This window comes from Corvus hawaiiensis, chromosome 1 (assembly GCF_020740725.1).
Source record: "Corvus hawaiiensis isolate bCorHaw1 chromosome 1, bCorHaw1.pri.cur, whole genome shotgun sequence".
Lineage (NCBI taxonomy): Eukaryota > Metazoa > Chordata > Aves > Passeriformes > Corvidae > Corvus > Corvus hawaiiensis.
In genome coordinates this window covers 35,795,739-35,809,181 of record NC_063213.1, presented here as the reverse complement: position 1 = coordinate 35,809,181, position 13,443 = coordinate 35,795,739, and the positions used below count along the sequence as shown (strand labels likewise).

At 41.3% G+C, this 13,443-nt stretch overlaps 1 protein-coding gene across 1 annotated transcript; it reads right to left on the bottom strand.

The window, feature by feature from the left end:
• Positions 1-1,426: 1,426 nt before the first annotated feature.
• LOC125324438 (C-C chemokine receptor type 5-like) lies at positions 1,427-9,030 on the bottom strand. Its single transcript, XM_048300286.1, has 2 exons — positions 8,712-9,030; positions 1,427-5,037 (listed from the first exon to the last, which is right to left on the bottom strand). Exon 2 carries the CDS (start codon positions 5,024-5,026, stop codon positions 3,956-3,958), a length of 1,071 nt encoding a protein of 356 aa, XP_048156243.1. The 5' UTR covers positions 5,027-5,037; positions 8,712-9,030; the 3' UTR covers positions 1,427-3,955.
• Positions 9,031-13,443: the final 4,413 nt, after the last annotated feature.

Below are 13,443 nucleotides of genomic sequence, written 5' to 3'. Positions count from 1 at the left end.
ATAAAGGGCTGGAAGAGACCTCAAAGAGCATCCGGTCCCAGCCTCCCCTGCTATGGCAGATACGTCCCACTAGACCAGGTTACTCTATACCGCATCCAACCTGGCCTTGAACTCTGCCAGGGATGAGGCATCCACAACCTCCTTGGGCAACCTGCTCCTCACCACCGTCATAGTAAAAAATGTTTTCCTAATATCTAACATAAATTTACCCTCTTTTAATTTGTGCCCATTACTCTTCGTCCTATCACTGCAGTTCCTGATGATGAGTCCCTCTCTGGCTTCCCTCTAGGCCCCCTTCAGATACTGTGTATTGGGTTTGCACGGCCAGGTTTTTGGTAACCAGAGGGTTGTAGAGGTCGCTTCTTTAAGCAGCTGCCAGAAGCTTGCTCCATGTCCAGCAGAGCCAATCCCTGATGTCTCCAAAGATGGACCTGCCACTGGCCAAGGCTGGGCCAATTAGAAATGGTGGTAACACCTCTGTGATAACATCGTCACGAAGAAAAAACCAAAACGTTGTTGCCCAGTGGTAATTGCAGCCAGAAAAGAGTGAAGTGAGTCAAGTTTTTCATGAACCATCACCCCCAAGTCTTTCTCCATAGGGCTGCTCTCAGTCACTTCTATACCCAACCTGGATATGTGTCTGGTTCCCATGACCCTGGTGTAGGACTTGCACTTCACTTTCATTCTTGTAGCTTGTAGCTTCCAAGCTGTGAGAAAGAACATCAGATGCTCTCCTTCCAGAGCAGGGTATGGAATCTTGAACCGCACTATTGGCATCTGCCGGCAGCATTACAGGGTGATCCTGCCTATGCTTCCAATGGACCTCCATTCCGTTCTTAGTCACCACAGTGGCTTGCTGCTCTTTCCATAATAGAGATAATGGCTGTAGTGAGGGGAGTCATTCCATTAGAAGATTCCCTTAGGAAAAGAGATCACAGCATCAGTTAGCTTGGAAAAGACCTCTGAGATCATTGAGTCCATTCCGTGACCAAACACCACCCTGTCAACCACACCATGGCACTGAGCGCCACATCCTGTCTGTCCTTAAGCACCTCCAGAGACAGTGACTCCAATACCTCCCTGGGATGCCCATTCCAATACCTAATCACCCTTTCTGTGAAGAAATTCCTCCAAAAAATGTTCTGAAGAAGGAAAGCACCAAAAACCTTGCTGGAGTAGTGCATATTTGTTGGCATCAAACTTTACAGTGAGACCACATGATGGCACTGTAATCTTTAGAACTGAAGTGTGTGCACAAGTCCATCGTAATTGTTAGCTGTTTGCTAGGTGACCTAATTACTTAGGTCACTGGAATTCTTTTGTACGCTTATTTATTTTAAAAACCACCAATATCAACCATCTAGGATCAGTATGAATTGTCTGAGATACTGTTTTTCCCACTGGTAAATGTAAACAAAAACAAATGTAATGACAACCAAAATAGCATATTTATTATTAGATTATTAGTGACAAGCAGTTAAGAGCACTGGAGTTATCTTGATGGTCCTGTTTTATTTGATTTTGCTGGTTCTTAGTCCAATTGTAAAACCCTGAGTTTGTCCTGCCTGTTCTTTCAGAGTTATGAAGAATTTATCCTCCTTTTCCATTCTTCTGGCCTATTCTAAAAAATTGGGGATGGAGGTGGGAAAAGATCAAGAGGTCTAACAAAAATGTTAACCAACTTTAATGGATGGTATAATGCAAAATGCTATTATAGTTATTGGCAGAGTCCTTAATTGAATGTACAAGCAGTGCTACCAAATACTGTGTTTTCAATTGTCTCCTTGAATGTGGATCACAGTTCACTGCAGTAGCTGAAATACGATTTGTTTTCATGTGAAGTGTGATCCCTTTCCAGTGAAGTGATGGAAACTCTTGATAAGCTGCTGATCCACTGGGCCACCAGTCTCAGTTCTACCTCTTTTCTCCAGAAGCTGCTTGTTGCTTAGAAAGAGCCATGATTGGAGGTCCATGCTGCAGAAGGATCAGGGCAGCTTTTTGACATGCCTCTCAGAAAGTTTGTCAGCGTGTCCATGCAAGTTTGGTTGTTGTTCTTTACTCCTGAAGAGCTGATAAAGATTCATTACTGTGTCTGGCATCAAAGCGCTCCAGAGAAAGTAGTTTTCTAAAGGCAAGGTGTTTTCAAGGCCAAGTGAAAGTTATTGTCAAGAGCAGAATAAAATACAAAATTGTTTTCATAAATGTATTCTATAAGTAAAAAAAAAACCAAACCCAACACATATATATATATATATATATATATATAAAAATGCAGCCTGACTAGAAGTTCCTGCATGTATTTCTCATTATGCTGATATAGGCACCCATTTTAAAAGCATATACAAAGTCCAGAAAATAATTGATGTACAGGGCCCTTAAGAAGAGTATGAAGCTGAAAATCTGGTAAATGAGAAGGTATGGTATACTTCTGTTACACTTCCCAAGTGGACGTAGTTCCAAAGTGGTGTTTAATATGACAAAAATGAATAATTCAAAACAAGTGGTTTGAGAAGCAAAGATTTCCCTATTCCACTTCCTGCTTTCACAAGAACTTTCCACTGTAAAATTTCTTTGAGACTTCTTGAAACATTTGCTTATTTGAAAATATTATTTAAAAGGCTGTCTAGAGAAGTTGGGAAACAGAAATTGCCCTTCTGGATAGGAACAGCAAACAAAATATTCATTTTTAATTTCCTGTCTCCAAAGTTGTCCAATACAATAAGTCTTAGGGGAAATATAAGAACTGTTAGAAGGAGAACTTGGCCCAAATTAATTAATAGTGTGATTTTGTTATGTTCTTAAGCACGTGAGTAGCCCCATATTTATTCCATGTTTTCTATGTGTTCCCATGCTTTAGAGGTTCTGAGCTTCACAGAGAATCAGTCACATTTAACCATCAGTCTCACTAATTACGGAAGCTTTTGCTCTCTGTGAAACTCCTAAATGGCAAAAGACTCCCATTGTCATAGCCCCCCAAATGATACCAGCTTCTAAAACAAGAGAGATGCTCTATGCCCTTGACTCTGTAGAACAGAGAATATTTTTACTTATTCAGATGTTTTGTTAACTTAAATGTTTCTAACATACACTTATCTTAAAAACATCTGTGTTAATCCTGTTCAGAAATCATTTTCACACCTCTAACGCTGCTGTGGTTTGGCAGCCATTATGCCCACATTCTTTTTTTTAAGTTTTATGTAGGCTACAAAAATGGCAAGCAAAATCACTGCACTAAAAAGCTAAAACACTGTTGGCTCATCGTTCATGTTTGATCCAACCTAGTTAAAGCTCCATTTGCAATACTTTATTTTTAAAATACTGTTACCACACTGATTTTCTGCAATTATATTAGCTTTTTAGTGTGAATAGCATATAATAATAGCAGATGAGTAAAAGAGAGCCTTCAGAAATATCAAACTCTAAAATCACTCAGGTATTAGCCCCTAGTAGTTAGAACTATTATGAGAAAGATCTAAGTGGTTTATGTATGGTTCAACCGTACAGAAAGGAAAATATCAGAGTCTATTCTAAGTGTATAAAATTTTCCATTCCATGCAGTATCACAGACCTCAGTAATTTAGCATTATTTACAGAGATACACAACCAGCCTAGTAAAAAATGTGACTGAGACTGAGTTTAAATGAGTGAGATATCTTGTGTAATGTACAGTCAAGAGATGTTTCCAAAGAACCAGTGTAAATTTATAGCCTCTAGTTCACTTCAAAAAATCTGTTAGCCTGCTAGCTCAGGCCCCAAATCAGGTAACTTGCTACATGCTTTTCATTTATTTACAAATACCCAAGTCTATGAGCAAAAGCAAACTTTGATAAATATGTATTCTGTGATTTTTTTTTTTTTCAGCTGCCTTAGAAAGAATATCCAGGAGAGATTCAGTAGGCTTTCATCACAGAGTTGATCTCACAAGAGTCAATTCCATTTTTTCACTAGACACAACTTACAATGCAGCAGAAACTTCTTGTTCTCCGGTAGATTGTGTGTAGGTGGAGCTAGCTCGTTCAGCTGTGTCAACATAGAAAACAGGACAGTATTTAGACAAGTGGACCCCAATCTGCTTTCGGAAAAAGCTGTGAAGATATTTCCTAAATTTTTCTCCAGCAAAAGCATAAATTACAGGGTTGATACAACAATGGATCATTGAGATTGTTTCTGTCACTTGGATTGCTTTGTGCAGTTGACCATTTCCTTCACAAGTAGAGATGGAAAATGCACCTTGAAAATCACGCAAGAGAATGCAAATGTTGTATGGCGCCCAGAAAAAAAAATAGATAATCATGATGATAAAAATAAGCCTGACTGCTTTATGTTTCTTCTCATTCCTACATTGCAATAACGTCTTTATAATTTGTGTGTAGCTGCAGATCATAATTAACATTGGAATAAGAAGTCCCAGGATGTTCATTTTTAAGGTGAGGAATTGCTTCCATGTATTTCTCTGCTCTGATGGATAATGAGCAGTGCAAGTGTAGCCTGAACTTTCCTTCTGAGTTTTGTGAAATACTACCCCAGGAACAGAAATAAGAACAGCAACAGCCCAAGTGACGACACTGGCGAGGATGCCATAGGTGACTGTCCTGGCTTTCAAAGCAAACACCGCGTGCACTATGGCCAGGTACCTGTCCAGGGTCAAGAGGATTATGAAAAAGATGCCACTGTAGAAGCCAAGAAGGTAGACACCTGACAGAATTCGACACAGTGCCTCCCCAAAAATCCAGTCATGAACTGCGTAATAAGCCCAAAAAGGGAGAGAAAACACAAACAGCAGATCAGAAATTGCCAAGTTGAGCAGGTAGATGTCAGTCATACTCTTCAGCCTCTTGTATTTTACCAGGATAAGGACAACAAGCATGTTGCCTGTCAGGCCAAATATCACCACTAAAGAATAAAGAGGTGGCAAAAATTTTGCTGCAAAGTGCTTTTCCTCAATTCCCATGCATGGTGTCGAATCGCCATAGTCAAATTCTGTTGTCACTGCCCAGTCGGTGAAGTCTGTGGTTTCATTTGCCATGGTGTATTGGTCTGGAAAGGAGAAAAAGAAGACATTAAACTAGAGGAATCTCCAAGCTTTGCAGTGAAGAGAATGAAACATGCTGATGTTCCCTTCTGAAATGCATTTTGCTGATGAGCACAGAAGCACTACTATGTCAAGGTGTGAAAGAGAATGAAATTGCAGAGCTCCTGGGAAACCCACCCACACAGCTGTGGAGTCACACTGGTGCATGTTGGAAGTGTGCTGTGTGTCATTTCCCACGTGTAAATTATCACATGCATTTTTCCTCCTCAGCAGAGCCTGTCAGCTGCCTGGCCTAACCAGAAACAGAGAAATGGCGGATTGAATCTGAGGCATGGCTATTCTTGATTTAGGGACTGTGTGAGGGACTGGCCTTCCCTTGCAAGAAGGAGTCAGGGCCTGGGAGGTGAGTGTGCAGCAGAGCTGTGAAAGTCCTCAGGCAAGTTCTGCTACAGTGGTAGCAGAGAAAGGCTTGTGACTGTGACGTCAGCCCCTCCAGTCTTCAAAGCCTCCCCTTTTCCCAAGTCCCTGGTAGGACTGTGAGCCAGATGCAGAAGCACAGCTTTGTGTAACTTGGTCTCTGAAAAGCTCAGGACAACTGTCTTCTCACAGACCCCCAGAGAACATGGTAGAACTCCTCTGTGTCCCATGAGAAGCTGGGCAGAGGATTTTGTGAAGATGGGTGTCACAGGGACAAAAAGTGCTCCCTGGTCACTCAGTGGGGAAGTGCAACCAATGCCTTTGATAGCCAGTCAAAGAGAGCTACTTGCTGTCTGGTTAAAGGGCTGCTCTGTCTTCCTGTGCCGCCATGACTGCTTTTATCAGACACTTCATGGCAGACTGGTGGCTGCCCACGGCAGGGTGTTGGTTTTGAAATTAGCCTCTTCCTGGAAATGTCATGCCTGTTCTTAGACAAGGCTGAGACAGTGCTCCCAATGCAGAAGCGTTCAGGCAGTGCATGTGCCCCAGCTTGCTGTGTGATCTCTGAGTGCTCGTGGTTGTGCTCCTTTTCTGAATGCACTTTTTTCAATGGTGTGGTCTGCCCTGTGGGATCACAGGCATCTTTTGCAGAGACCAGGCTCTCAAAACCATCTTTTCATTCTCTCTGCACTTGAGGTCTTCAAGTCTAAATGTTACTGAAGAAACTCAGCCCATGTCTGGAGTGACTCAGAGACAGGCCCCTGCTCTACTTTTTGGTACAAGCTCATAATGGTCCATTCCGACTTAGAGCATGTGAAATCCCCAAAGCATCTTTGTGCCTGTAGACAAAACCTCTCAGGAGAAAGGACTATTTTCTGCTGTAAAAACAGATTGCTTAAAATGCCAGTGTCCTTAATCTGTGTCAAAGTGGTTGACTTAGCCCCTTCCCCAAGACCTCAGCTGAGGTTTAGCTAACTGCCAGGTCTGTGACCTTAAAAATGAGGTTCCTCTGCCAGCTCCTGATGGTGATTCTTATGCTGCACAGTGCAGATATGCATCTGCCCCAAAAGAGAAAGCTTTGTTGGAGCAAAATCTGCACCTTGTACAAAAAGAAATGCTGCTTTTGCAAATTTTTTTACTGCTGTTTCCCCAAGTTTTTGAGTCTGGCTACCAGCTCTGTGCCTAAGAATAATAAGAACAACAACATCATGTTCAGACGTTACTTCGGTAAGTTGAGTATGGCGTAAAGTTTTCTTTGGGAGAATGAGGAGTAAGAGAATATTAGCAAATTGTAACAGTTTGGGTCTCAATTTTGCCTAGATACAATTTCTTGATGAGAAATAAGTGCTGTCTTCAAAGGCTGTCTGTCAGGAAACTTTGGAAATAAGTGCTGTCTTCAAAGGCTGTCTGTCAGGAAACTTTGGAAATCTCTGTGAAACAGTTTTTTTCCCTAGTCATACTAATTACATAGTTGTTACAATGCAGCAGTAATGGTTTTATTGCTAAAGGAAGTGGCTCCGTCAGTAAATAACTTGATTTTAAAGCACTTAAGGGTTTATATTTCTTAAGTACTTTCAGTAACATTAAAAAAAAAAAAAAAGCAAGTTTATAAAACACTCTTTGGTCTAAAACATTAACTTCTTTACTTCAAAACATGATGAGACTTGGGCATTACCCAAGTAAATATTTAAGATTTCTTTCAGCTAGACCTGCTAGATCCATGTTGCATACCCTGACAGTACACTCCTGGTACTGCATGTAGCTAAATATCCTCATTTGCAATGTGTCAGTCAACCATGCTGTATACTGGGATTAGGGGATGAGTGACCCAGCACTTCCGGCCTTGCTCATTTTGCACCTGGGGGATGGTCATGCATAAATATGAGTATGAAAAACAACTAAGTCATAAACCCAGAGTGGGATTTTATGAGTAGGCAATTGATAGGATTCATGCAAATATCATTGCAAAATGCTGCCTTGATATTACTGTGATAATTCTTTTTGTGACAGACCCTTCTTCCTGTTAACTGCTATCTCAATGCATTCTCTCTTTTCCCTCTGCCTGCCTAGAATGACAATCACATCTTCCCTGCATCTTGTCTTCTTCCTTTCAACCCTTTTTGCATGCTTAGATTACGGCCTCCCCTCTGAGCAGTTGCCTCTGCTAACTGAGCCCCATTCCTCTAGCCCAGCTTTTGTTTCAGAAGTCTCTCCACAAAAGTATTTACTACTCTGAATGGTGTATAGTATCCAGCACATGCTGACAGTGGAGACTAAAAATACTTGGAAAAATAATTTGGAAACCAGAAAAAGGAACTGAAAGCAGGTTTGTGCTCTATCCTATAATCTCGCAGTTTTAGGAAACACTGTTAGCTACTGGCTAGAATATTTCACTGGGTTAATCAGTTCACCTAACTAGAGTAGGTTGTTCACCTAACTAGAGGGATCTGACTGGGTTTATGTTTCCTGATCATTAAAAAAACCCCGAAAGATAGTCAATGAAGATCTCTGAAGAAAGGGTATTTCAAAAAAAGTTCTATATTATTCTGAATACCGTTTAAATAAACGACATATTTCTAGAAACCTGCAATCTGCTGTACAAATTCTGTAGCTCTGCTTGAGACTAGCAGTCATGCAGTTTTTAAAAGAAAGGCTCACCATAGAAAAGATGAGTAAACTCATGTCACTGTTTTATTCTGAGTTTCAAGTCACAGTTTTCTGTGTTTTAAGAGGCAAAGATTTTATTAAAATGAGCTTCAGTTCATATGCATAGTCCCATAAAATGGTAATAATTATAAAGCTGTAGCAAACAGAGGTAAAGTGCTAAGGTATGCTGCATGTATCCAATGAGATCAGTGTCTAAAATACAACACTAGGTTTTCTGTGGTCATCCTGTGAGAAGAATAAGTACTCTTCACTCAAATAACACTCAAACAATTGCTTTGTTTTGAAGTAAAATCCATATTTCTGTCATTGCACATCATTTTCAGAGACAAAATCAGGGAGGCATACTCCATTATGTTTCTTACTCAGATCAGTCTCTAGAGATTTATTTCTTTGCTTACCTGGATTCTCTGCTTAAGTCTTCTAGTGATTTTTTCCTTTAAAATTAGTGTATTCCATTTAACATGTATTATGCATTTTGCCAGGGTTATTTTTAAAGACACTGGCAGGATTCCACAACTATTTTTCACTTCAGGCATCATACTACCTAAGCAGCTACTAAATGTTAAAAAAAAAAAAAGAGCCAAAGATGACTTACCATGTATCTTATGGTGCAGGTGATGTCTTGTATTATTACAACATGAGTAATGCTAAAATGACTTGTCCGTCACAAGATGAAGGTCAAAAACATCTCTTCCTGTGTGAAGAAGGATGTATCAGTTTGAAAACTTCTGGCAAAAAAAAAATCTGTTTTCACTTAAAAAAAAAAATGAAGGACCTGTTCTCTGGTTCTCTTTTTTCTAAAAATGGGTCATCAGATGTTGCTTTTCTAACTCTTGAGACGTGCAGATATGTTGAAATTCTAGAGGATCCTCCTAGGAGTTGAAGTTTCACAACCCACAGCTGTAGTTTCAGAAAAAGGGTTTATATAATTATTTTATCTTTTTTTTTAGCTAGCCTGTTTGAATCAAGAACAGTTTACACGTGGTTTATCCCTTTATATTTTTCAGTCATTAAATTTCTTTTATGTTTTTCTGTCCTTTAACTAAAAGTGGAGCCAGTGAATAAAGTTTATGCTTCTATTCAGAACTACCTGGACTTTCTGTTGTCTTGCTCTGAGTTGCAGTCCTTATATTTCAGGAGAGTTGATCGATCCTATTTTTCTTTAACCTGGTCTTCTGGACTGTGTTTTTTTATTTTAATCACTCTCATAAGACTATGACTTAGTCTGTGTAGTGAGTCTGACCTTTTAAAACAGGACTGATAGTTACGTTTTGGTATTAAACTTTAGAAAAGCCTGATAAAATCTGATTTCTTATCAATTTCCTTCCTTGTAGTTGATGCCTTTTTAGAGTTAAACTGAAGCTGCATTGTGAGCAGATTTCTATATCCTTCTTGGACATCAAAGAAATGACACAGGAGGTAGGAAAAATACTGAAAGCAAGAAAGGGATGGTGCCTTACCAGATGCCAGAGAACCCCTGAGAAGATACCTGATAAAGTACAACCCACTTGACATCTCTTGGTAGGGTTCTGGAGGATCTCGTGTGTAGTGGTTTGACCCTGGCCCAATGCCAGGCACCCACGAGAGCTGCTCACTCACCCTCCCCTGCCACAGATGGGCAGAGGAGGGAAAAGGTAAAAAAAAAAGTTAACAAAGGCTTCATGAGTGAGATTAGGACTAGGAGAAACACTTCAAGGCCGAAACAGGCTCAACTTTAGGTTGCAAAGTGAATTTTTTACTAACAGAATCAGAGGAGGATAATGAGAAGTAAAATAAGCCCTTAGAACACCTTCTCCCCCCCAGCCCCTCCCTGCTTCCCACTGACAGCACAGGAGACAGGGCATGGGGGTTTGGTCAGTCCATCACCGAGATTTTCTCCCGCTGCTCAAGGACAGGAGTCCTTCCCCTGTGAGGCTGTGGGTCCCTCCCACGGGGGACAGTTCTCCTGAACTTCCCTGGTGTGGGTCCACTCTCAGGAGCAGCAGCCCCACCGCCCCTGCTGCAGCCTGAGCCCCTCCCACGGGCACACAGCCCTCCCAAAACTGCTGTGCCAGGGCTCTCTCTTTTCACGGGGTGCAGCCCTCCAAGGACAGGCTGCTCCAGCCTGGAAGCAGGGCCCTCTCTCTCCACTGGGTCTCCCACTGGATCACAGCTTCCTCCAGGCATCCACTTGCTCTGGCATGGACACCTCCCCACGGCCTGTGGGTGGATCACTGCATCCCCCGTGGATCCCCATGGGCTGCAGGGGCACAGCTGCTTCACCATGGGCTGCACCACGGCCTGCAGAGGAACCTCGGCTCTGGCACCTGGAGCACCTCCTGCGCCTCCTTCTTCACTGACCTTGGTGTCTCCATGTTGTTTCCCTCACATGTTCTCACCTCCTCCTCTTCTCTGACTAGAATCCCAAAATCTTGTGACTTTGTTTTGATTTTCCTCTTAAATATGTCATAACAGAGGTGTTACCAGCCTCTCTCACTGGCCCAGTTTTGGCCAGCAGCATGTCCGTCTTCAGAGCCATCAGCCATTGGCTCTGCTGGACATGGTGGGAAGCTTCCAGCAGCTGCCTCACAGGAGCCATCTCAGTGGCCCCCCAGCTACCTAAAACCAGGCTGTACCAAACCAATACATCATGCTATCAGTGAAGGCACTAAACGGATGTCTTTTCTGCACTCACTCCTTGGTATTCTTAAAAGATTTTAAAACACTAAAAGCATAACGGGAGTATCTTTGTTTGGATGCTGCTGTTCCTTAATGGAAGTCAAGGGAATCACAACTTCTGAGTTACCTCTCAGATCTGGGGGGAGACAGTAAAAAGTGAAAAGCTCTCTCTGTTTTCCTTGTCAACCCTTCTTTGCATGAGGGACTAATCTTTATTCAATAGGACAAATGGATTTTTCTCTTCCTTTCCTAATCTGCTGTTCCAATGAGCTCTTTAAAGTCTGGAGTCCCAGGGTCAGAATTAAAATCCCCTGCAGGATACTCTAAAGGTATGTTAACCCCACCATGCTTGATGGGCTGACAATGTTAGGCCCCCTACACAGTCAGTGGCAATAGCTGCTTCTAATACTGTTTCCACTACATCTAAAACAAATTCACAATTATTGCATAACTTTTCTGACTAAAATATTCTGCTTTTATACTGAATTCTTATAATTCTGAAACAAGGTATTATGTCAAATTACTTATTCAATATATAATTACTAAACAGTCTACATACTAAAATTAACAGACATTTTAAGTATTTCTTCATGAAGCCTGCATTGTTTACTGTATGTTACATGTTACTTAGCCCACTGGAGACTCTAAACCCTTTCATAACTTCACACTATAGGAACAGGGGAAAGTCTCAAACCTGTTGCTGGACTTGCCTGGTTTTCATCAAGCTTTTTAATTCTGAAATATGCTCCTGCAGAACTTGCCCACAACATTTCAATTAATGATGACAACAACAGTTACCACTACTACTTCAAACTAAGATCTGTGGTAAGCTGGTCTTAAGAAACAGTCCCTAGTTCTCACTGATTCATTGGCTTTATAAATGTGTTTGATTTTGTTGATTATAGCTTTTGGTTCCTATGGCTCAGTCTGGTCAGCGAGCACAATAGGACATGTTATTTACTGATGAAGAGTATTGCTTACCAACAGAGGGCCTCTGCCACTCACGGTTATAGCAGCTGAATAGGGGGAATTCACTTGGTCTGCTCACTAGCTGTGTCTCACAGCTGGATGAGACACTCCCCAGAGAGAGCGTGAATTGCTGTGGCACTTGGCAGCCGAAGTACTGGATTGTGTGACTTTATTATCAGCACCTGCAGGATATCTACAATTAGCTCTACCCCAGCTGCACATAAGCAGAGCTGCTGGGAGGCCAGATTTGATCAGGTCTTGCTTGTGGCTGTAGGCAAGCTAAATCCCCTTGTGATGTTTGTGGGGAACTGAGTGATGTGCTATTCATCAACGCTGTTAGGACAAGATCTTTCTTGCAGGAGTTGGTCTCCCATCCAGCCTGAAGTTTTATCACGCTAATCTGGGACTGGCCATCTTAATGCTGTCTCACCTCCTCTTTCTTGCTGCCTTCATCCAGCGTGTATGGACACAGGTATGGACAATCCAAGCAGCACATCCATGGTTGCAAACCAGATTCTTCTCAGTTTTTCGCAATCCCTTGCCAAGCATTGCTTTGAATAAGTGTACTGGTGCTTGTCATGAACTCCAGTGGATTTTAAGAATCTTTACCTAAGCTGAACCTCATCATTTTACCAAGAAATTAAAGCAATTCTTCAATAATAAAAGTAATGATTCAGTGGGTTGATATAGCTTTGAATTTTACCTATCATGGTTTTCATTCAGAGATGAGTAGGAGTTATGTTTAGTGGTGTGATGCTCCTTCCCGCCATACAGGTATTCCTGGAATGGAAGTGAGCTTTGTTCCTCATCTGTGGGGCTCAAGTTGATGTACTCAGCAATTGTGCAGCCATGTACTCTGTCAAGTCAAGCTGCGTTTGTCAATATCTCCTATCCAATGACTGATAATATGATTCATCTTTACAGTAATCAGCCCATCTCACTGAAGTGTCTGGTATCTGAGTGGCGTGGCACTCCCACAAGGAGATGCTGTTATTTATATGAGGTTTACACCAGAACTGAAGTGGCTACTAGGACACATACCAAAAACTCATGTACCATTGTGATACACAAATGTCATCAATTATGGGTACAGAAACTTGAAAATTTGACTAGCAGTTTCCATTCAAGCTATTCCAACCTTCACCACCTGAAAAAGAAAGGCTGGGGGGAAAAAAAGAGTCCTGGGACAAAATGATGGATGCCTTTCTTAGGTATACACAGTGTGATAGAGCACAACACTCTTGTTAAAAGTCTATCACTATAGCTAAAATTAATCCTTTTCATCTGGAGAAGAGGTCAAATGAAGACAAGTGAACACAAAGTAGATGAATCTTGTTACCTGTTAGGTTCATAACATCTGTGTCCAAATTAAGTTAGTATTGTCATGTATTTTATTTCATCAGTAACAAGTGTCTTTGTCTTGAAGAAGTTGAATAAAGACATCTAGCTAAAAATACTTTGTTGCTTAGGCTATTTTTTCTTATCGGCGTTCTCTTTCAGGCTCTCAAGTTCTGGTGACTCATCATTTGAGCCACCATCACAATCACACCCAATCTTGACATCTGTGAGGTGTATTCTTTTGGGGAGAACAAGGGAAAAGCATGATGTACCACACCCTAAGATTTCTATCATGGACACTAGTGAAAAAAAACAAAACACTTCACACATAGGTGTAAAATAAGATGGGTTACAGAAACAAA